This window comes from Barbus barbus, assembly GCF_936440315.1.
Source record: "Barbus barbus genome assembly, chromosome: 49".
Classification (NCBI taxonomy): Eukaryota; Metazoa; Chordata; class Actinopteri; order Cypriniformes; family Cyprinidae; genus Barbus; species Barbus barbus.
In genome coordinates this window covers 9,817,199-9,841,463 of record NC_136727.1, presented here as the reverse complement: position 1 = coordinate 9,841,463, position 24,265 = coordinate 9,817,199, and the positions used below count along the sequence as shown (strand labels likewise).

Below are 24,265 nucleotides of genomic sequence, written 5' to 3'. Positions count from 1 at the left end.
ATGACCGCAAGATGAAATAATCGCTCCTTCATCACCACAGTTTCACTCATGGCTCTGTGAAATCTCCGCGTACTTCCATCCATCCGTCGTCGGGACTTTTCTCTAAGGCTGCACTCGATGATAATGCCGAAAGTTTGGATAAACGGCTTTAACAGTACAGTACAGTAGATGTGTGTAACTCGAGGCGGGGTTAAAGTTCAGCTCTATGGAGCGCTGAAGCGTCGCGCGCACTTCGCAGAGTTGGAAATGTGAAAGCAAGAAGCAAGGCTTTATTTTCCCTCTCTCCCTTCTTCTCTGTCTCTCTTTTTTTCTCTTTTCATACACACATATACATACACACCCCATACATTCACACATACACACCTTCACGCACACACACGCAACATATACATCGCCAATTCAAGAGTTAAAACCGACAGATATGTATTCTCCGCTATGCCTAACACAGGTAAGTGACATTTTCGTCTATTATTAACTCTGTTTGTTGCGTTTGAGCGGTGTCTTTGGCCGGGACAGCGCGGATAGGTAGCCTACTAATCTTTGCATAAGACAAGTAACTTATTGTGCACTAAGGCATTTCTGCCTTGACAGAGCCAACTGAACTACCACATGGCGGATGGCGCCCACCTTACACACATTAATGTTTCTTGTGTGTTGTATTTTATTCTAGCCGCTTTTTGCATGGGCAAGTTAAGTGCTGTGCATGAAAGAAAACGTTAGTCAACGTAATGCACATTTGATCTGGTTGCACGCTTTAAAATAAAGTTCTTTAGCGATTCAGAAAAGAAATATTTTCTAATTAGGTCGCTTTATGGCTATTTAAAGATTAAAGAGTTCTCGATGTAGGTTTTTCACAGCACTCTGGGTTAAAACTCTTTACATGACTGCTGTTGTAAGTTTGGACTTTAAAAAGTCTCATAAACGCCTTCACATTTAAAGTCATATTTGAGATCAGAATAGTCTATTAAATATCAAAACAACTATGCCGTTTTCTGTAAAAGAAAAAAAAAGCCTTTTTTGCTGCTTACATGACTTTTTCTTAAAGGCAGTAGAAACTCTTTGATTTAGATTTCTGCAAGCTTCGATGTCTCTAATTTTTAGCAGATCTAAATATTGATACATTGAGTAAGTTAACTGTTAAAAGTTTGTTAGATTTGATGGTGTCATGCTTGATAGCTTAGTTTATAATGTGCTGTTATACATACATGCACAGTGTTGTTTGTTGTTTATCGTACTTTTGTAATTAACACAGAATAAAAGTAAAGTTGGACAGCAACTGAGAGGGTTAAAGGAGTTTTTTTTTCATCATTGTTTCAAACAATCATTGTGTGACTCATGGTGGCAGGTGAAGTGAGGTGACAGGTCTGGAAAAGCTGTAGCGTTATACTGTAGTCTTGATGTGATTTTAAACTCGTTGGTTAAATATGTTTTATTGAATGCACAAAACAAAGGAGAAGGCCTCAGTATTGTGTTGCATTTAGGGACGTTCTTTTGACCGCGTTAGTTACAGTCTGTTTGGAGATACTGGAAAGGATTCATGCGAAAAAAGACAAATTATGTGTAATGTGTGGAGAAAGACGAACTTAGAAAGTTCTCAAACTTTAAAGTCGTCTTTTCATTGATTTGATTAAAGTAAGACTTGAATAAGTTTGCAAAAGTTTTTTTATAGCTATTATTTTTCTTACATTCATGCATGAGGAAGCTTTTGATCATTTATTAATCACAGTAAATGTAAAACATTATCACTTGAAACCTCACAGAAGAACTTATTTCATTTACTTGAGTGCCAATGTTTGTTGCTAAAAACAGTACTTATTAAAAATAAGTGATACTCAGAATTTAGAGCAATAATGCACTCTGTGAAAAACAGCTTAAAATGTTACAACAAAACAAAACGTAAGCAATGTTTCCTTTTAAATAAGTAATTTGACTAATATTATTAAACATCTAAAAATCATAGTTGCGTTGAAGATAATTGAGACGGGCAATTGATTTCCTCTCTGTTGCGGTGTTAAGGCAGTATGAGGTCTATTTTCTCTCTCTCTCTGTGTGTGTGTGTGTGTGTCGTATTTAAGGACTCAAATAGTCTTCAGAGTGCCAAAAATCATGTCTGTATACTGCTTTCATTTTATATGAAAAATCTTAAAATCCAAACAACACATTTTTTAGTTGGTAAAAAACATCCATTTGTCTTGCATTAGTTATTGAACACCTTTCAGCGTGTTAACGTCATATTATGTAAACTGTGCTTTCCCATTATCCGTTTTTCATAATATTTTTGCATGTGTTAAATCTCTCTTGTTTCTTTTGGCCACGAGGCACTATTGTTCCCTGCTGGGGCCTTCCTATAGGACAGCGAGGTTCAGCTTGAAACACTTTAGGAGTCTGGAAAAACCTGACATGCTAACCAGACCCTATATTGACACTCAGGCACGCTCCAAAATGCGAAGAGCTGTTTGTTCTGCCGCTACGAGCATGTAGAATTTGGTTTTCATGAATTGCTTGAATTATAACAAAAGAGGAAAACAAGCTTTCTGGATGTTCTCATAATTATAATTTGCATGTTAAATTACGCTGTGTTGTGTATCATCCGCCAAATTATTCTACCAATCGGTTGTTTTGTTTAGAATTATCGCTAGAAAACTGCTGAAAGTTAACATCATGTTTTTACAGTAGAGAGCTCGATTCTCGTCTGGAGATTTTCCATATTGATTTATTTTCTTCAAGCAATTTTACAAGAAGTCTGAGTGTAGACAAGTCTGCAACAGTTCCTTTAAAAAAAAAGACCACAAAAAGCACATAATATACATGTATAAAAAGCCACAACAATAGATGATATCAGAAATTGAGGAACGATATTTCAGAGACTTTGGATTAAGTTACTTGGAGAGTCAGTGAAGGAAGATAAGGGAATTCATTCACTCTTTTAAATGCAGGATGAAACAATACAGTTTTTATGCCTTGGAGGCAAGAGAGTTTAATTCTTGAACAAGACAGGAAGGAAACAATATGATTAAACATATATGTTCTCACAGGAGATACACACACACACCACTATAATAATGATATATGCTTATGAAAATCCTTGATCTCCTGTGGCGTAACAAAAGAGATATGGCAATATGTATCTATATGAAGTCTGTTGTTGCTGTAATTAATAAGATAGCATTCAGAAATCTTACACAAACACTGCATTTATTTCAATCATAGACCTAAACTTTTGTTTTGTATTAAATATTTTTTGCTCGATGGCATATTGTGATTATTTTTAATTACGAACAAACATTATCAGCAGTGCTTGAAATTGGCATGAGAAATTAATTTAATTAGCGTTCCTAAATTACGCCGAATTAATTGTTAAATTTCTAAAGGCACTGGTCCGAGGCCCAGTGCGTTATATTCATATCTGTGCTTATTCAAATAAAATCTGCGCTCAGCACATAGTGCACTTTGCTTGCTTGCTGGCAGCCCTCTCGTGCTCTCGCACGGTCGGTTTTGGGACACGATGCTGGGCTATTGCTGTTTGTGGAAATGTTATTCTAGTGATTGGCAGTCTGCCATTATTCTCTCTATGTAATAAAAACCCTGAGTTATTTTCTGTGTAAAATCCCAAATTATTTCATATTAGAACTGCACGTTATTTATTTGCCCAGTTATTAGTCAATAAAGAAATGGACATGCAGGCCTACAAATATAGAAAAGCATGTATTCATTATTTTAATAATCAAGCACATGTATAATATTAAAAATGCTTGTAGTTTGTATAATAATAAAAAAAATGCTGTTATTACATTATGCAGCTTTCCTAAATAACTGCATTTCAGGTTAAACAGTAATATTATGTAAACATTAAATTATATTGTAGATAAAAAAAAAAAAAAATCCTTGCATGAATGTATTCACTGAAAGGAGTTTTGACCACGTACAAAAAGATGTTTTAAAGTTGCTGCCGATATTTAGCTGATCTTTTTGTCATTATATTTTAAAAATTGATTTTCTGCCAGGTTGTGCACCAGCGGCAGGTGGAGGATCCCAAAAGCCGGCACAATCTGCCCCGCGCACACACTACTGTGTAAAAACAACACACTCCTCGCTGATAGCAAATGAAGTAGCTCGGTTTTTTGGAATCGTGTGTGCATTTTTATGGAGAACAGATAAAAATAGCCACTCCAATTTTCCTGGTCGGTTGTTGCTTTTTCTCGGCCCTGGCAGACCCCTACAGACCAGCATTCTTGCCAGAGAGCCAAGATATGTCCTAGACGAGCTTCACACAAACACACTTACACACACACACACACACATACTGCCCTGATCGGTTCACAAACACAGTCCTGCTGTTGAGGGCCGTTTTTCCAAATAATCAAATGGGATTTTATGTAGACGTGCATGTTTCTCTTTCATGGAGTCTGCTGTGAAAAACTTGTACTTTAGCTAGTTCAATTTTTTTTGCAGTTGCTTTATTAAAAAAAGGATTTTTAATATTTATATTTTTAAGGATGTTTCTAAAAGTCATATAGACTAATTTCCACTCTCTTGTCCTTCTTTGCAGGATGAATTCCATCCTTTCATTGAAGCACTGCTGCCCCATGTGAAAGCGTTTTCCTACACTTGGTTCAACTTGCAGGCCCGCAAGAGAAAATACTTCAAGAAGCACGAGAAGCGCATGTCTAAGGAAGAGGAGCGTGCCGTAAAGGACGAGCTGCTCAGCGAGAAGCCGGAGGTCAAGCAGAAGTGGGCATCGCGGCTGCTGGCCAAACTCCGCAAGGACATCCGGCCGGAGTTCCGCGAGGATTTTGTGCTCACTGTCACTGGGAAGAAGCCCCCTTGCTGTGTGCTCTCCAACCCTGACCAGAAGGGCAAGATCAGGAGAATCGACTGCCTGCGTCAGGCGGACAAAGTGTGGCGCTTGGACCTGGTCATGGTGATTTTATTCAAAGGTATTCCGCTTGAAAGTACTGACGGCGAAAGGCTGGTTAAGTCTCCGCAGTGCTCGAATCCGGGGCTGTGCGTGCAGCCGCATCACATAGGAGTTTCCGTAAAGGAGCTCGACCTGTACTTGGCCTACTTTGTGCATGCAGGTAAGTCCCGTTTTGAATTGAGGCTAAATGTGTAATGCAATATATCGTAATGGCTTGCACTTTTTAGGATTTCACTGTTTACAATCCATCAGTCCCAACAGTCAATAAGGAAGCTGTCGGATTCAACTCATATCGAATCCGCTGCTTTCTTTATGCCGCATATATGCCAAAAAATGCAGACATTTAGCTGAATATGTAAATGAGAGGGAATTTTCCTGCTAATTGCTAACTGCAAGAAGCTAACACGGAAAAGTCTGATGCAAATATCTGACGGAGGGACTGTTAATTGTCAGAAGGCGGCAGGGGATACGTCTTGCACTGACAGTGGCACAAACAGACAAGAAGCGCACTTTGTTTCGCAAGGCAAACTGAGCACCTTAATTACTTTCGTTTCCTCGCACGCAAATTGTGCCACAGAGCGAGCTGGCAGCGCACGTTTCCGCCGTTCCGTACGGACTCGCACTTTGATGAGGTACCGCTAAAAGAGTGAAAACGGCGGAGATAAAGCCGTAAAATGCGAGCTTTAGCGCCGTGTAGGAAAACCGGGCTATCTGGCAGACGGCAGGTTGCAAAACGGGAGCGTGTGAATTACTTTGACTTGGTGGGAACACAAAGGCCTGGAGCCTTTGAGCTTTTTGTGAGGATAAGCACGACACCGTCGCTGAAACGCGTTTCCCCGTGGCCTGCCGAAATCCTTAGTTTTGATGTTCTGAAAGCCTATTCAGTGGGGAGCGTCCTTCTAACATCCTAATCGGCGAAGTTACCGTTTCTTTTAGATTCGATGGTGAATAAGAGACGTCAGCGAGAGAACAAGAGGAAGAAAGATGCAGGAGTCTCTCTCTCTCTCTCTTTCCTCGTCTCTGACCTGCATTCGGGCCGATCAGGTTTCGTCCTCTGTCTTATTTAAAGCAGTGGAGCATTGCTGGAGCCCCCTTGATTAAAAGCCATCTGAAGAGAGCCTGACCTCATACACAGATGGCGAAAGTGGGGCTTCTGAGAGGAGTTAAAGTCAGTAATTAAATTTATCCCACAGTCTTGCCAGGGCAAAGGGGTGCAGGCCAGCAAACACACCCACTTCATCTAGACAATAATACGGCTACCTATCGATATTAGGGGAAATTGCTGGAAGAGAGGTTTCAATTCAATCTAGGTAAAGAGAAACTCAAATATACTAAAGGAACAATAGAAATAAGCAACGAGTTTGACTTTTCTGTTTGTATTTCAATATTTTTATGTGAGTTTGTTTGTATCAATATTTTTTCAATATATGTGCAGTAATGTTCAACTTTTTTCTTATATGTAAGTTTAGATTTGTCCTTCAACATTTTAACCATTGTTCATTATATGTTTCATAGATTATGTAAGTTCAAGTTTGTTTTTCTTAATATTGTCAATATTTTTGCACTATTCAGTATTTTTCTATTCTATTTAATAGTTTTTCAGAAAAAAAATCAATTGTTCTTATGTAAGTTTAAGCTTGTATTTTGCACTGTTGGTAATTGAATTTTGTTTTCAGTCTTTTTCATATAATATGTTAAAGTTCAAGTTTGTACTTCTACGTTTTTTTCAATATTTTCCAGTATTTTTTAAATGTATTTCTTAGAAAACCCATTTTTCTAATCTCAGCTGTCAGATGCCATAAATCTCTTAACAGAAAGTAACACGAGAACTAGAAAAAGACATAAATGTGGTGTTCGCTGGGGCCTGAGGACACGTAACCGTGGCTAATTTACGATAGGAGCACTCCACACGTGGGAGAGGTCACGGCTTAAGATGTTAGGGTCGTGACCCCATCTTCAAGGCATTTGACCTCCTAGATAAACATACACTCCCATTAGCAGCCAGTCAAGCGGAGGGCAAGCTTTGGTTTTGGGTTGCCCCCTTGACCTCCTGTTAAAACAGGTGGTTTTGTTTGGGCCACAGTGTGGCGTGCCGTTTAAACCAGCCGAAAGGGGCTAATAGCCATGGAGACCCAGACTAGCATTACACCAGTGAATGTTTCCTTTTAAGTACATGAAAATCAGCCCGTTTGTTTGCAAAAACACTCTTATGTTACATTCAAGACTGAATGTTATTTATTCAATTTTTTTAAATCAAGTCATAATTCTTCCCTCGCAATATTTTATTTTATTTTATTTTTGGTATTTTAACATACAAGCTACCTTTAAAGTATTTTAAAATAAATATATATTTAATTTTTAAAATCATACAATTTTCTCCTAGATGTAAGATTTAGTTCCCATTCAAGTTCAAGTCTAAATTATTACTTTTGCGGAAAAAAGGATATTGTGTTGTCATATATACAATTAAAAAGATGAAATACTCAATTAGAATTTTTTGAAGTTCCTGTCATTATATGTGTCAACTAAACGCAATTTCACTTGTTTTGAACTGTAGTTTTTTCTCTCATTCCAGTGTTTTCAGACTCACTACACAATGGAAGGATACCGCTGGTGCAGATAGATAACAAACGCTCAACCGGGTCCCTGTGTACATTTCCAGCCAGGCTGATAGATATTTATACTGGACTTACCTTAATTGACCTGGAGCCGCGTCGAACAAACCGTTTGCGTGTGTAATGTTTGTAAAGACGTCTGACCCACTTCCATGTGAGCTCTTAAACAGATTTACTGTACAGTGTGTCTTTCAAAACTAGTTAGCTTTGATGACGCATGCTTGAGGCGCCCTGTCATAAGTTTTTGTAAATTCGTATTAAGTTCTAGGAAGCTGGCTGAAAGTTTTTGCAAAAGATGGTCAAAGGCCACAGTAAGCCGTCGAGTCGTAGAACTTTTTTTTTTTTTTTTTACACCAGTAACCGAATCTGCTGATATCTTCAGGCTGACTTTTGGCACATCTTGTGTTACAGCCGTTTTATATTCCTCTTCTTTTCCACAGGCTGAGGAATAACAATAATTTGGATCTATTTAAGGCGATTGTGGGATAAACCACAGCCTTTGTTGTGGTTACTGCAGTACACATTGTGGGCTGGGACCTCCCCACCCCCTCGCACCCATCCTCCCCTGCTTTCTGCTCGCTAAATCCCACCGACCGGCTCTGTTACTGCAACAATGACCATGCCACTGTGCTCTTTCACACAGTACCATTCATTAAAAACGAGGTTGTCGGCCATTCATAAAAATACATTGTGCAACAAGTTATCTTTTCTGCCCGGATTGTGCAAACGCTGCTTTGGCACGGACCCAATGCTGAAGGACCAGCTCGGATCCAATGATGGGATACAGCAGAGTCAGTTTTAATATCATTGCATATGACCTCCTTTTGAACCATTTTTTTCCTGCTGCAATGTGATTGGATTAAACGAAGCAGATGGTTCTGGGACGGGGAAACACTGTAAGATGTTTTGTTGCGCAGCCACTTGCCTTTAGTGGGTGAATTTCTCCTAAACCTGATTGCGATTCGTGTAATCCATTTAATGTGCATTGTCAGCGCCGATCTTTCCTCGCAGATTTGGACCACGTTAGTTGGCGCCCGAAGTAGGGTCTCAACCGTGCATTAATGCATCGCTTTCATTTTTGTGGTTCAAAAACGATTGTGTTCCTTTATTTTCCGACAATTTGTTTAAAATGCAGCTCATCACACTCCATTTCCTCACTGACATAACCACGGCCTGGGGAGCGTGGTGAAGGGTTTCGAGCGCCGAGGCAGTGGGCAGTAATCTAGAGCCGACGTGAGCGGTACACCTGTGCTCTGGGCTTACTGCTGTCCCCCTGCGTAGTGAGGCAGGAAAAGGAATGAGGGGGGTTGGCACCAGTCAATTTTTGCTAATTAGTTTTGTATTAACTCCTCAGTCGTCCCAGCACATAGCCACTGAGAGAGAAATGGGCCCCGTGATGGGAGCTTGGCTATTTTTATTTTTATCCTCCTTTATTCACACATTTATTTAATGCTTCTTGTGTTGGAGTTGCTACAGATGACTTTGCTGTGCGGGAATGTGTTAAGTAGGCCCGTATGGAATACACACTTTTTGTGCATACATTGGATTTAAATATCTTAAAATGTGTTTATATTGTCAAGTTAGCTCAAATACTTACTAAATGAACACACAAATGTTGGAAGATGCGTATAACTTTAGAATGACAAGAAAGATTTGAATAGTAAAAAAGGTAAATGTAAAAAATATGTATAAATATGAACTTTATGCATCGCTTTCACTGTGTAATTTTTAAAGGAATAGTTTGAAAATTTGCTGAAAATGTACTCACCCTCAAGTTGTTCCAAAAGATTCTTTCTTCTATTGACCATAAAAGATGTTTTGAAGAATGCTGTTGCTGGTCTCCATTGACTTCCATAGTATGAAAAAAACTATGGAAGTCAATGGGGACCAAAAGCTATTTGGTTACCCACAGTAGGACGTAGGTGTAGTGTCAGCTCTTGTGAGAAATGACGAACGCAGAAACATGGAAGAGAGAGCAAAATAAAACACTGGTCACAAATTAGAAAGTGCAAAACAAAGATTTGTAAAGAAAAATTGTCGGAGCATTTTGATATAAGCCAAGAGGAGACTGGTTTTCCTTTGCTGTAAACAAAACTTGGTTCTCGCAAAACTAGCATATTAACGCTAGTTTACGCTACGCCTACGTCATCTGTGGGAACGCCACCTTAAATATGGATTTTTTTTCTTACACAAACGCATCCATTCGTTTAAGAACAGTTTCAGAGTCGTGCGAAGTATGATGGATGGATGCACTTTATTGGACTTTAAAATCTCAACACCCATTCACTGCCATTATAAAGCTTAGAAGAACCAGGACATTTTTTTTAATACATTTTATTCATTTGAAAGAAGAAAGTCTTATATGTCTAGGATGGCTTGAGGGTGAGTAAATAATGGGGTAATTTTCATTTTTGGGTGAACTATCCCTTAAAGCCAATTGCGAAGTTTTGAAGATGACGACGCAATCCCTGCATGGCATTTATCTTGCGATGTTAGAGTTTGAACGTCCAATGTTTGGAGTACAGACAAGCGGCAGAATTTTTCAGGTTTTGTTGTTTGTTCCTGCAAGTTTAACCATGTTTACCGCTTCTTTTCGTCCACGTTTTTTGAGAACTCATGGCTCGCAGCGAGCTTAGCCGTGTTGGGGAACGGTACGCAGTGTCTGCTAACGGATCAGACTGTTTTAGACTTTCCGAGAGCAGACATCTCGTTCATTACAGAACAGCAACTTTGGCTAACTTCTGAGAATGGAGCCTTTGTGCGCGCATGCCATTCAACAAGAGTGCCATTGTCTTAAGCCCCAGCCGGCAGCAAACGAGGCATTGCGAGGCCTTTGCCGGGAGAAACTTTGATTGTATTAGGTCTTGATGAGGACTTCATTTGAATGGTGAGCAGACAGCTCATGTCTCAAGGAGACTAGGAAACGTGTTTTTTTCCATTATTACGCAAGAACAACACCGTAACTAGGCTTTATGCAATACATTTGAATTAAGATCTTATGTTTAACAAGCTGCTTTTAACAAAGGTTAAAGACCTTTACAGTTTGTATCGGTTACAATAGAAGCCAGAAATGTCCATTCAGCTTCAAATGTCGTAAAATGAATCCCACCAGGCAAAAGCCTCTTAAACAGGGTTTAAACTGACAGACTGAGTCTGCCTCATCACTAAATCTCTGCTCAAACTGGATCCTCATCACGTGGAGATTGATCTGCATTATAGTGGCCGAACAGTACGTCACTGCCTATTGATCACTGTGTTTGCAGTGTTGAGCAACACACGTCTGGATCTCACAAACCAGCACGCTTTATGTTCCCAAACCGTTTCCTAAACACAAATTCAACTGTTTGCCATAGCTGGCGCCCTGGTATCATGAAAGGCCCACTCCCACTGCCAAGAAAAGAATGCAGGCCCGGTGATTGAGGCACGGGGCGGCATTGTACGCCGAAATATAAAGGAGAGCACAGACATGAAACAGGACAGCTGTGAGTGTCTGTGGGGGAAAGTTGCTACAGATGGTAAAAGAAGTGGAAAATAAACTACCGTATGGCTGGTAAAATATAGAAGAAAGGCTGGGGGTGTGCTGCCGTACAGGATTCTCTCATGTCGTTACTGTGTGCGTGTTTCTGGGATTTTATGCGTGTCTGTGTTAAAGGGAATATGTTACCTCATTTGCTTGTCTGTCCCAATACCCGTTATGCCCATCTGCTGCTGAGCAATGCACAGATTTGGTCTGTGACTGACATGTGCTAGTCGTGCAAAATCCCTGTTTTCATGGAATTTCATTACATTATATTTGGATTAGGGATATTAGCAGAGTTCTAGTGGATTTGAAGATTATGCTGGAGTATTTGACTAACTTTAGGTGTCAAGGTTGGTTTTCAGTGGAATATTTTTGGTATTTCTGAATATTGTAGGATGTGATCATGCAACAATTGGACTTTCAGTTTTATAAGGGTAGGTTTAGAAATGGGGTTATCCTATTTTTGTCGCATTTAAACATTGAGGCTGACGTGGAAATCTTTCTAATGTATCACTATTTGACAAGTAAGCTATTTTACCATTACATTGAACACATTTAGGGATTATTAGCAGTCAGACTTTTTGCTTCTTTAAAATTAGGCCTATAATGTCCAGAAAAGACATTTCAAATGTAGTAAGGTAAAGATCACCAATACCTATTATTTTTAAGTGCTCCGTAACTAATCTGCAAAAAAGGAATTAATTTCTGCTGTTTCGTGCAGCAACGTCTAATAATAAAATGATAAAAATAAAAGCATCCAATTACCAATATTATTTTTAATGAATTTATTTCTGTTTTTTTGCGCAGTAACTTAAACTCCTGCAATAAAAGCATAATATGCATTACGAATATTTGAAAAATATATTATGAGGATGATAATGTTATTAATAATGATAATAATATTTAATAATAACAAAAATAATAGTTTATTATTATTATTATTATTATTTGTAGTAGTAGTATTAAATAAATTGTAATATTAATAATGTCTGTTATGATTTATGAGCAATTATGATTATTATTAATGGTAGTACTAGCAGCTTCAGCAATATTTAAAATATATATATATTTAGCATGTATGGCTAAAAGTTGAATAGGTTTTTTTTTAATAGTTTTGAAAAGTTTTCATAATCAGTATTATTATTTGGCATTCTAACACCATTTCACCCTACACACTAGTATAATATATTTATTTGTTATTTCATTTAGAGATGTACTAGATGGCATTCATCAGTTGAATCAGTATAGAAGAACCGAATACATAGAAATATTTGTGAAAATATACTTTTGAGAACTTTTTAAAGTTTGTCAAGATCTCTCTCTATGTATTTATATATAACAAAACTTTCTAGTATTTTTCTGAGAATTACAGCATATTTGCCAACAAGGCTCTCTAAGTAAGGTTATGTTTGGTATTTGTTGTGTTTTTGTGTTCAAATCGTCAGATGTTGTTTTTAATTATTGAATGCAGGGGGAGGGTGTTGGGCTAAGTATGGAATTGACTTTAAATTATTGAACTATTTATCCCCAGAACTGCCCTCGGTCCCTCCATCTGTCTGCTTTGCAGAAATATAAATAAATAAGCAAATAAAGATAATAAGGCTATGGCACACTCCTAGCCAGACCCCGAGTTCTGGCACAATTCTGTTCCTTATTTTTGCAGCGCCCCTTTAGAAAAAAACCTCCAAACACACTCCCAATTAGCCTGCTTTGGATTTGGATAGAATGTAAACATCGTTCTTTTAGGGACTCATGAATGATCATATTTGGAGGAAATTCAAATGCTGTAATGAAAGAATGTCACAAATTTTAACCTCCAACCTGCCACTTTCATTAGGCAGCAGTCCTTCGACTCCCAGGCCGACATGGGCAAAGATATTTTTGCCCCCACCATGTGTGTGGCGATTTAAATAATGCACTTGAAATGATTTGACTTCAGTCGAATACTAAAGATACTGTTTAATTAGAGGTGATTAGAGCAGGATCTCTAAATCATTCCCTTCCATCTAGTCGCTCCCAGACTCGCCGTATGAGTGAGTATCACTCATTAAGAAAGAGTTTTAGGGGCATCGATCCATTAGTCATGCGTCTGAATTACACTAACACAGAAGTTTTTGTTTTCGTACCAACGAGGGATCGCCGGGACTCGTTAAATTGATCACGAAGCGCGTATTCACCCACACTTCCAAAACTGTTTTCACAGACAAAACAAAAGCACCACTTGATTAGCTGTGAACCATCTGGGAACGGGGAGCTGTGCGACCAAGCTAATTGGTTCGATTTGAAAAAGAATAGGACCATCCCTCTCGTCGCATGCGTGTTTGAATGAGTCCCCCTAACCGCAAGTTGCGTTCCTCACCCCTCCCTCGTCACTTTTTGTTTTACATTCCCAGTGATGAGCTCCGGTCTGGTGCGTCAGCGCTGGGAAACCTCCCGCTCCTGGGGTTTGTGTTACTTCACAGTTGGGAAACAGCTGGCGTGGGAGAATGTGGCACTGTGTTGTGAAATCCAGAATATTGTTTAGAGATTCTTTTGTCAGTGCTAGTCGAAGTTCACAGCGTTATTAATGGGCCGATGGTAGCTGAAGGCACGCACCGTGTGATCTGTTGTTAAGTGGAGGGTTCAAATTGCAGTGCCACCTGTTGGCTGTGGTCTTACTCAGTGTGTCACAGTGATTTTACCACCTTTTATGAGATGACACAAATAGAAATGTTTGAGAATTCAGTTGGTATGGGGGCACAAGCTGTCACAAGCTGTTAATTTCGTATGTAAATAATTAGCGGAAACTTTTTGCGAAAAAAGTAGTGTTTAGTAGTATGTAATTTGTTCAAGTCATCTAAATCAGTAGTAGTCCATCATCGGAGCGACTAATTCACATGTTTTTTTCCCTCTTTTTGGATTTTTTAAAAATAATATTTTTAGATATTTACTGCAGTTTTGATGCAACTTTAATATTAGTCTTATGTCTTTAATACCCCAAAAAAAGTATGCCCCCCCCCCCGCATTTTGGAAATTATTATTATTATTACTATTTTAGTTCAAATTCGGAAATGTTGTTTCAGTTCAGCATTTATCTGCAGGAAATGTTGTATGTATTATATAGTTTTTATGTTAAAAATTATTCATATATTTTTGATTTACTTGCATTTAATCTACTTTAATATTAATCAATCACAATCTGAGAAAAAATTTCAGTGACACGTATTTTATGCCGAAAAAAAGAAAATTTGTAGCCCAAATTTTGGAAATTGTATATATTTTTTTTTTTTTTGTTCAAGATTTGGATATCTTAGTGTTTTCATCCAGAATATTTTTATATCTAATTAAATGTTATATATTTTATTATGTATTTTTTATATTTTACAATATCATTTTTTTTTTTTTATCTATTCACATTTTAATAATTTTTCTGCAACTTTATTATTAGTCAATCATCTGAACAAATTATTCAGTCACGGCTTTTATTCCAAGTAAATAATAAAAATAAATTATCTATCTATCTATCTATCTATCTATCTATCTATCTATCTATCTATCTATCTATCTATCTATCTATCTATCTATCTATCTATCTATCTATCTATCTATCTATCTATCTATCTATCTATCATCGTATTTTTGCTTCAACCTCGTGTGTACATAAAAGTGCACAACAAACCCAGCACTGGGATTGCATTATCTGTGGTAAAGGCTATCACTGTCTGCCACGCTTGTTAAATACACATTTCGGCAGATAAAAGTCAATATTCTAAGAAATGGTACAGGTATGGAGCACTTCCTGTGGGAGATGCCAGACATGGGCCTCCCACTCATGGCTGCAGCTCACATTTGCTGCAGGCCATGCTTTGCCCCACTGTTGGGTTGGGAGGAGCCAATGTACGGTTCAAAGTCAGGCGTACAGAGATAAGACAACAGTCAGACTGAGGAAAAACCACACAGGTTTTGACCACACAGGCAAAAATGAGCAATTAGGATTTATACTGGCTTTTGTCTATCACTCTGTTCCCCTCAGAGTATCTCATATTTCTATATCTAACGTCTTTCTCTCTTTGTTACATGTACAGTATGTAATTTGCAGCAATTATTATCAACTTGTATTTGTGTGAATTGCTTTGCCAGCTCATCGGTCAAGACTTTTACATTTTTGTACACAAAATGTAAAGTTTTGTACATTGCCTATTTGGATATTTGTATATTATTCTTTTATTATCTGTGTCCTGTCCTGTTGCTGTCTTTCTGTTGCACTGTAGAGCTTCTGTCACTAAAACAAAGTCCTCGTATGTGTAAACATACCTGGCCAATAAAGCTCATTCTGATTCTGATTAAATATGAAGTTTCTGGGCCTAGCTGCTACTTTTACGTTTGCTAATACTGCATTTTACCCTTTCAGCTGCATTATACCTGAAATCACATTTTTAATGCAACAGATTTTACTTGTCATGAAACATAAACGTGATATTATAAAATGCGCTTTCATTCCTTATAGCAGACAATTGAGTTGTATGATGAAACGTAAATGACATATTATAGTAACATTTGAAGAATCTGAGCAAATTATTCAGTTGCATCAAATCATATGAAATTTTGATCATCAGGATCAATTTTGATTAAATGCATTTCCATCATGCGCATGTCTTTTTTCACCATTATCTGTGAATAATACATCGTGTAGACTGAATTTTTTTTTTTTTTTTTTGCACTTATCTGTGAATAAAACATTAACCACCACAGGTGGAGTGTAGATCACGAAATAATCTTCACAGAGCGACATGCTAGCATGCTAAAAACACTCAAAATAATGGTGTAAGCAAGAAATCATTGGCTAGACTGCAGCTGTAATTCCCCTTTTAATATTGTTTAAAAATTTTAATCTGTGAATAATACAATGACCACCACAGTAGGTGTGAAGATTGTGAAATAATCTTCTCAGAGTAACTTGCTAACATGCTAAAAACACTCAAAATGATGCCATATGCAAGAATTAACCTACAGTGATCAGTTGTTATTTCATGTATGATATTGTTAATTATGATTTTTTCACAATTATCTGTGAATAATGTAGTAACCACCACAGTTGGTGTGTAGACTGTGAAATAATCTTCTCAGAGTAACATGCTAACATGCTAAAAACACTCATCTAAAATGATCAGCTATAATTATATCGTGAACAATAATGATTTTTTTTTTCACAGTAATCTTTGAATGGTAGATCGACTACAACAGTTGGTGTTTAAATTTTCAGTGTGACATGCTAACATGCTAAAATCCCTCAAAATGATGAAGCAAGTAATAAATCCTCATCTGGAATGATCAGCTGTAAATCCACTTTAGATATCGCTAAAAATAGTGTCCAGTGTAAGCTGTGAGACTGAGAGCGTCCTGTTGTCGTATCCTCCGTATGTCAGTGGCCGACACACACACACACACACACACACACACACACACACACACAGACAGACAGGGACACACGCTGCTCTGCCGTTTCCTCTGTCCTGGGGATTCTTCAGGCCGCCGCTCTGCGGCTTCCTGCTAATTAAATTCCAACGCTGTCCATTAGATGGATAGAGTGAGCGCGCTGCTGACTCAACACAGGTAGGGCAGCACGCCGTAATGGGAAGAGGAGCTCAAGTGCCCAAGCAATTCATTTGGACCCCATTTTACACATCCCTGGGTCACCACATGCTTTCAAGGGTGGAGGGAGTGAAGAGACGGAGCGGAGAGGGGCGCATAAGCTAATGTCTTCCAAACGCTTTAATTCAGAAATAGATACCACGCAAGGCTGTGTCCTCTAAAACGTGCCGAGGTCGGAAACGCCTTTGCTTGTATTTGTGTGGTCAGCAGTGTACAGCGTTGTTGGTGTTTGACATAAACGTTGCTAAACGTTTAATCGAGCGTAATACCAGCTTTTAAAAAATGATTATTTGGGTTTTGCAGGCTGAAAACGGATCTTTTAACTTTCCTATACTGGATTAGCCAGGAGGAGGTCATCGAAAGGACTTAAATGAAAAAGCCTGTGACCAGTAAGGGAGAGAGCGTCGAGATGAAGTCTGTAATTTGGTTGGTCAGAGTTTGGATGGAGTCCCAGACTGACTTGGTTGGATGCGGTGCTGGATACTACGCCAGGCATGGAGGCAGGGCTGTCGATATGTCATACGCTTTTACACACTTTCATGTCAACAGGAGTGTTTGCTTTGCTCAGAAGCTGAGCTGACTGTAGTAAAAGAACATGGGCTCGAAGCTGAATCGTCAGGGTTGTGTTCAGCTAAAGCCTGAAATATCACCCTCTTCTAATTCTAGATGCAGACAGAATTATTTGGCCTTTGCCAGTGAACAGATTGTATTTTCTCTCAGTTGCAGATGTCAGAGATAAAAAAAGACAATAAAAGCAGACCTACAAATAATTAATCTTAATTAATGACTTGATGTTTAATATTTAATGCTTTTTTGTTTTGTTTTGTTTTGCTTTGCTTTGCTTTGCTTTGCTTTGCTTTTTTTATTTTATTTTATTTTATTTTATTTTATTTTATTTTATTTTATTTTATTTTATTTTATTTTGTTTTGTTTTGCTTTGCTTTGCTTTGCTTTGCTTTGTTTTGCTTTGTTTTATTTTGTTTTGTTTTGCTTTGCTTTGCTTTGCTTTGCTTTGCTTTGCTTTGTTTTGCTTTACTTTGCTTTGCTTTGTTTTGCTTTACTTTGCTTTGTTTTGTTTTGTTTTGTTTTGTTTGGATAAGGGCCTGCAAGTACTAATGGCTAAAACTGATAGTATTCAACAATGAAGTTTGTGAAGTTTGATATTCAACTGATTTTATTATTGATTAGATAAGTCTTTCACATCATCTCAACTGTAATTTTTTAATTTTATTTTGTTTAACCTTACTTTATCTTTATTTAAAATAAAATGTAAATAATTAGTTTTTGTATTTATTATATATTCTTAATTTATTTGTATTTTAATTGACATTTTAATTTAATTTATACTTATTTCAATTTTACAAATGTGTATAAATGAATTTAACAGTTAATTACAACAGACATGCTTTTATTTTATTGTATTCTCAATTTATTACTTTTTTTAATTAACCTAATTTAGTTCAGTTTATTCCTATTTTAATTTTATAAGTGAGTGTATAAATCATCATCAATCTCATGCTCTATAATAAAATCTAGCACAATAATTTTCACAGTCAAATATGGTGTTTTAATTAACCGTACCTAATTGAAATCCTATTTTAAATGGACACTAACTTTATTTGAACTACTAGAAAATAATTAGATTTTAGTTACATGTTGCTGTTTATACTTTGAACTAGGGCTGCAACTAACGATTATTTTGATAATCGATTAGTTGGCCGATTATTCTTTCGATTAATCGATTAATCGGATTAAAAAAATATTGACCAAAAAAAGCACTATTCCACATTCTGCCCAATGTCCTTCAAACAAACGTGACAACTGAATGCTATGAAAACATACAGTGCTTAATTTATTAGGCCACTTATCATAATAAAGAGAAAACATATTTTAGAAATTTGTCAAAAATTTGTTTAAATTTAAAAATGTTATTGTCATTTATTAGACATAATAATAAAAAATGGCCTCATAACAGCTTGCATTCTTGCTGGTATTGTTTATGTACTTTTTGACTGCAATTGGGTATCGCGAAAAAAAAATACTCAAATAAAAAAATACAAGAAAAAATAAGTGCTCTGGTTTTCTTTCATAGATAACAGCAATAATGATATTATAGCATTAAAAATAGCCTACTACTGTTACTAAAGAGCTTACACATATTGGAGTACTAACCAGTACAGAAAGCCGAAAAATGATTTTGGTTATCACCAATACTGTTACTTTAGAGCAGCAGTGGCACAAACCTTACATAAACACATTGTTAAAAAACTTACATAAATTTGTGAAGCATTGTAAAAATTTAATATAGTTTAAACCTCTATTAAAAATTTAAATAATAAAGATAATAATAAAGACGAATAAAAACACAAACTCAGTGTTAACCAACAGGTAAGAGTAATGTTCTGCAGGAACTACTTTGATCACAGTCACCTCGTCATTTCTTTATCCTGTAAAAGGCCGTTATGGAGCGTCTCATGTTTATATTCAGACAGACAATTACACGCTGTTATCCCTTTAAAGTTCCTACTCTCATAAAATATTTTAATTTATTTTAAACCTTAAATTAACTTTCAACAACAGATAATTCAGCACAATGGATATGTTTGCGCTGAAAAGCCTATTAATTGTCTCCCTCTCTACTGTGTTCTGTCCGTCTGACGCGCGTGCGCGCGCCCGCCGCGCCGGCGCTCATTCGGTATTTTAAACTTAACACAGACTGTCAGGACGGACCTTTATGCAAAAATGGAAATGCTCGCGTGAATTTGTGGCATTTATAGATAAGGATATGACCGTAAACTGAACGTTTTTGCGCTGAGGACGCACACGCATCTGTCAAAGCGCCTGACAGGGCAAGCCATTACTCTTATGCATTAACTTAAAGCTTAAAATAAAGAATTCTCATGTTTTGGGCAGCTTGGATCACGTGCTTCTCCGGCAGAATCTCATTCTGTTTCCTCCACTATTTTTAGATGCATTTTGTCCATAGAAATGCATTATTCAGTGCCGTAATTTGACTAACCAGCTGAAGTTGGACGTGCACTGTGGGCAGACCCGATTAATCGATAATGAGAATCGTTGTCGATGATTTTCATAATCGATAATAATCGATTTTATCGATTAGTTGTTGCAGCCCTACTTTGAACAGTTCTTAGTTGCAGCCTTTTTACCTTAACCACTAAAAATTCTTTACTTTTAGCATTTTATTGATGCATAGTCTTCGTTCTGTTTCTTTTGCACTTTATCCGCATTTACGCATCGCCGTGAAAGAGTTAAACAGGAAAGCTGCATTGAACAAAATGCTGGTTGAGTGGGCAAGAAACATCGAAAAATTAGAAAAAACAACAAAACTTTCCTTTTCCTCCTCTTTTCGCATTAGCATGTGAATTGCCATTCATTCATTTATGTTCCATTATAACCTCATGAGTGGCCGTTTCTATGGGGCCGGCCCAGCAAGGGTTGCACACTAAAGCTTTGGCGAAGATTTAGTGTCAAACGAAAAGAAGTGTCTTTTTCCGTGCACACCTTTTTCTCCCTTCAGCATCGGTCAGGCCGAGGTGACATTATGCGTCAGGCTATCGCTCAGGCAAAAGCCACAATATGTCAGTGCCCTGCAGGGAGGCACAGGGCACAAGTGAAGTCGGGGGGTTCGGCGGTGATTGAAGAGCGAGGGGTACAGCTGGCTCTCCCGGCCTCCCCATTCCCACACTCCCATTCCAATGGGCTGGTTTGTACTGGTATATTCTAATTCACCATTTGCCTAATTAACATCTAATTTGCATAACTTGTTGCACCCCCCCCCCCCCACACTTTTCCAAAACAATGCAGGCCGACTGAAGAGACCTAATCCTGAGCGTCTCGCGTCAAGATAAAAGCAATCTGCAATTTTAATAACCCTTTTCTGCTCCGCAATTAAAGCGGCCCATCAAAAGCAGCCTGGTGTTCTTCGTTAGGAAATGCATATGCCTACACTCGATGTGGAATGCTTTACCTTGACTGTCATACAACTAGACAGTCACTGTTTATAGTGCTTTCCTAGCTCTTTTTTTTCCCCATTCGTACCTTTCAGTGCTCAACAGTGAAGAGATTTTTCCTAGTTGGGCCAGTACAGATTTCTAGTTGCCCTGCAAACTTTTTTTTATTGGCCCCAACAATTTTTTTGTTTTTTGTTTTGTGTTGTTTTTTTCTTGTTTTGTTTTTTTTTTGTTTGTTTTTGTGCTTTGTTTTGTGTTTGGTGCTTTGTATTATGTTTTGTACTTTGTTTTGTGTTTTCGTTTTGTGTTTTGTTTTATGTTTTGTACTTTGTGTTTTCTTTTGTTTTTGTGTTCTTTGTTTTGTTTTATTTTGTGTTTGGTGCTTTATTAGGTTTTGTTTAGTTGCTTTTTTGTCTTGTTTTATGTTTTTCGTTTTGTTTTGTGCTTTGTTTCATGTTTTGTTTTTTCTGTTTTTTGTTTAATGTTGTATTTTTCTGTTTTAAACCTTTTACTTAAAAAAAAGTATTTATTTACTTATTTATAATTGCAAATATTTTTAATTATTTAAAAATATACTTTTTTAAAGTTTTCTTTACTAAGTACAAGACCTGAAAAAGTTATTAGAATTTTACAGGAATTATATATATATATTGTTTTGGCTTGAAAATTGTGTTACATGCCAAAACATTACTGACTGCTTACTGGATAATTGTCAACCCATTTTTACTGATGCTACCAAGACAAGTCCTTTCTGAAATTTTGACAAGATCTTTGCCATTTTACTAGCTAAAATGTTGACAGGAATAATTGCATCAAAATGCTGAATTTTGCAAGGTATAAAACTGCAAAAATCCTCATTGTTGAGCCCTGCCTTCTATATTTAAACTTATCTTGGGTGTGAAACATGTGAAAAGACTAAAAAGAACAAAACACAGTGCTGTTCTATCTGTTTAGTACCAAATGCCGGTTTGGCTGTGATAAGTATGGAATGTATAAGAAGTTTGAGCGTTCTTGTGATTCGAACCATATGCGAAGCCCTTCATTGCTGGCGTGCTGTCATATCCCACAATGATGCGACGGGACCACAGTGCTTCTGACTCCTTAAACTTCACGTTCAGATAATCCTCAAAAAATTGAGATGTGCATACTCCAAAAAACTTGTTTTTGGACGGCATATCTCGATGCGTAGGCCTCCGAGCGCTTGAGGTCGTGTTCGTGCATGCATGTGTTTCATCAATCAGAAAGCCGAGAGCATCGCTCAACATGTTTGTCTTCTTTTGCATTGAAATTTTGCACTCGCTTTTTTCCGTATCCCACCGCTGCGTTTGTCCTGGGGCGAATGCCACAGTAATATTTATACCCCAGAAACTGGGAGTAGATACATTTGTTCCTCTGACTTCTCTTTACGAGTGTTGCACAAAGACTGGTGGTGCTTGAGGTTTTGGAAATGAAAGGAAAATGAGAGGGGAGTGTTTTGGTCAGGCCTGTATATTTTCGCAGGCCTTCTGCACGAGGACCGCTGTGCTTCTCAGTGCTACCGCAAAACACATGAAGACAAGTGCTTGGTTCCTCGCCCCCGCCTTTCCAACTCCTGACATTTCCACAGTGATTCAGCATAAGGCCGTTTGGAGAAGGAACCAAGTTTGATAGTTTGAGGATCAAATGATAGGCCTCTAGGTTTGTCTTCTCTGGCCACAGGAGAGAAAGGAAGACAATGAGTCCGCGTGGCCAGGCCTAACAACCATAATTCAGCTGCCTCCCTGTTTGTTTTCATCCGTGGAGAGAGCTTTGATTCCACAGCGTGCTTTCAAGACACCGAAAGTTATTGCGTGCTAGAAGCTGAGCTAAGCAGTCCAGCTTTGCGGTGTCTGCTTCAAGGGTTGCAGGAGAAGACGCTTTAGGTGCAGTAAGACCAATTAAGCAGTCTTTCATGACTAACTTACGTAAACCTCCGAAAGCCTTTCTAGGGTCCAGCAGTGTTCTTTTTGTAGCGCTAATCAAACTTCAACACAAGCAGCTCAGTGTTGTGATGTTTTTTACAATGGCACTTCATTTAGTTCCAACTTCACAAGCTCAGGATTCGTTTTAAATGTTTTAAATTCGCATTTTGCATTGCGATTCGCTTTCTTTTCAAGATAAGATGCATTAGCTAGATAGCTTCCACTGTGCCAGGCCTCGATACGAGACTTTCTTTTTAGGATATAGGATATGTGGGGTCTGTTCAAAGAGGTCAATGGAATGACTGAGTCTTTGTGTAATGTGAATTCATGTATTCAGTTATCAGAACAGCATGAGTCATTGATCTGTTTATGGCTATGTGATTCGGGACGGTCGTCCTGGCGAGAGAGGATTGTACTGTAAATATCCGTCAGCTCAACTGGGAATATCCGAGGCAAATGCACTCTTCCCCCCTCAGGGGTCCAGCCTGAGACTTGACTCTATTTATGCACGGCTGGTGAGATGGACGTGGCACCAGGATGACCGGTTCACCCTGGAGTGTTGAAGAATGCATAAAAACAGAGGATTGTTTTGCTTGTTTGAAACATAATTGGTAGCTTCTTATGTCAACCTGCCTGAGTTTGTGACTTAGCAATGGATCTATTTTTTTGCCTTTTATTACACAGAGACAGTAGAGAGAGATTGGAAATAAGGATAGATGAGTTGGATGCCAGACTGTCAGGAGAATTTTTCTTTATTTTATATTAATAAATATTTTTATTAAATTTGTATTATTTATTTTATAAAGTACTTAATTTTTTATTATTACTTAATTTTATATTATTAAATATATTCTTAAAAAAAAAAAAAAAAATATATATATATATATATATATATATATATATATATATATATATATATATATATTTAAAAATTATTATTATTATTATTATTATTATTATTTAGGTATTTTGTGATTTCCTCCTAGTTTGAGGTGTTAGGTGGTCCACAAATTAGATACTAGTCCACCATCTGAAAAAGTTTCTCAACTACAGGGGCTTCATATTAAGTGTTACCAGCTCACTAGCTGTCTCCCACTGTGCCTGGCACTGTTTGCGATTCATAGTTGCCTTAAAATAAAAGCATTTGTAAAGGAAAGCCCATAAAGTGAAACATGAGGACATGATTTGAGTCAGTGCAATGTCATTAGATTAAACTCCATAATTAAACCGAGTGCAGCAGTCGATCGCGCTGGGGATGTCACAGAGGACAGATCCGCAACAAATAACAGCAAGAGAGAGAGAAAGACACCTCTCTGGAGTACAGGCTGCTGTTTGAGAAGATGCCGCCATTGTCCCGCTCAATATTTGCACTGTACAGAGGTCTGTATCCTCTCAGCTCTCACCTTATTTGCTCGGGAAACACAGAATTATCTCCTTTTCCCCCTCCGTCCCCCTGCGCAGCACATGATATTTAATCCGTCATCTTTGTTTTCAACAAACACAGCGCAAGCTGTTGCTGGCAGGCCATGAGACTCAGGGCCCATCTGGAAAGCGGGCCGTGTGCAGGGGAATTAGAGGGGAATTTAAGTAGGGGTTTGCTTGGGAAAGCCTGATAACAGTGCGGTACGCTTCTCTCCACCCCCCTTCCCAGTCTGCAATGTATTATTGAT

The 24,265-nt window shown here is 37.8% G+C and overlaps 1 protein-coding gene across 2 annotated transcripts in view; it reads left to right on the top strand.

The window, feature by feature from the left end:
• Window positions 1-235: 235 nt before the first annotated feature.
• LOC306867568 (nuclear factor 1 A-type-like) overlaps window positions 236-24,265 on the top strand; it is a 131,985-nt gene continuing 107,955 nt past the window's right edge. For both annotated transcript variants that reach the window (XM_079413310.1, XM_079413309.1), the window contains exons 1-2: window positions 236-448; window positions 4,550-5,078. In XM_079413310.1, the coding sequence (XP_079269436.1) occupies window positions 422-448; window positions 4,550-5,078 (556 nt within the window). In that variant the 5' untranslated portion in view covers window positions 236-421. The remainder of the gene's footprint in view (window positions 449-4,549; window positions 5,079-24,265) is intronic.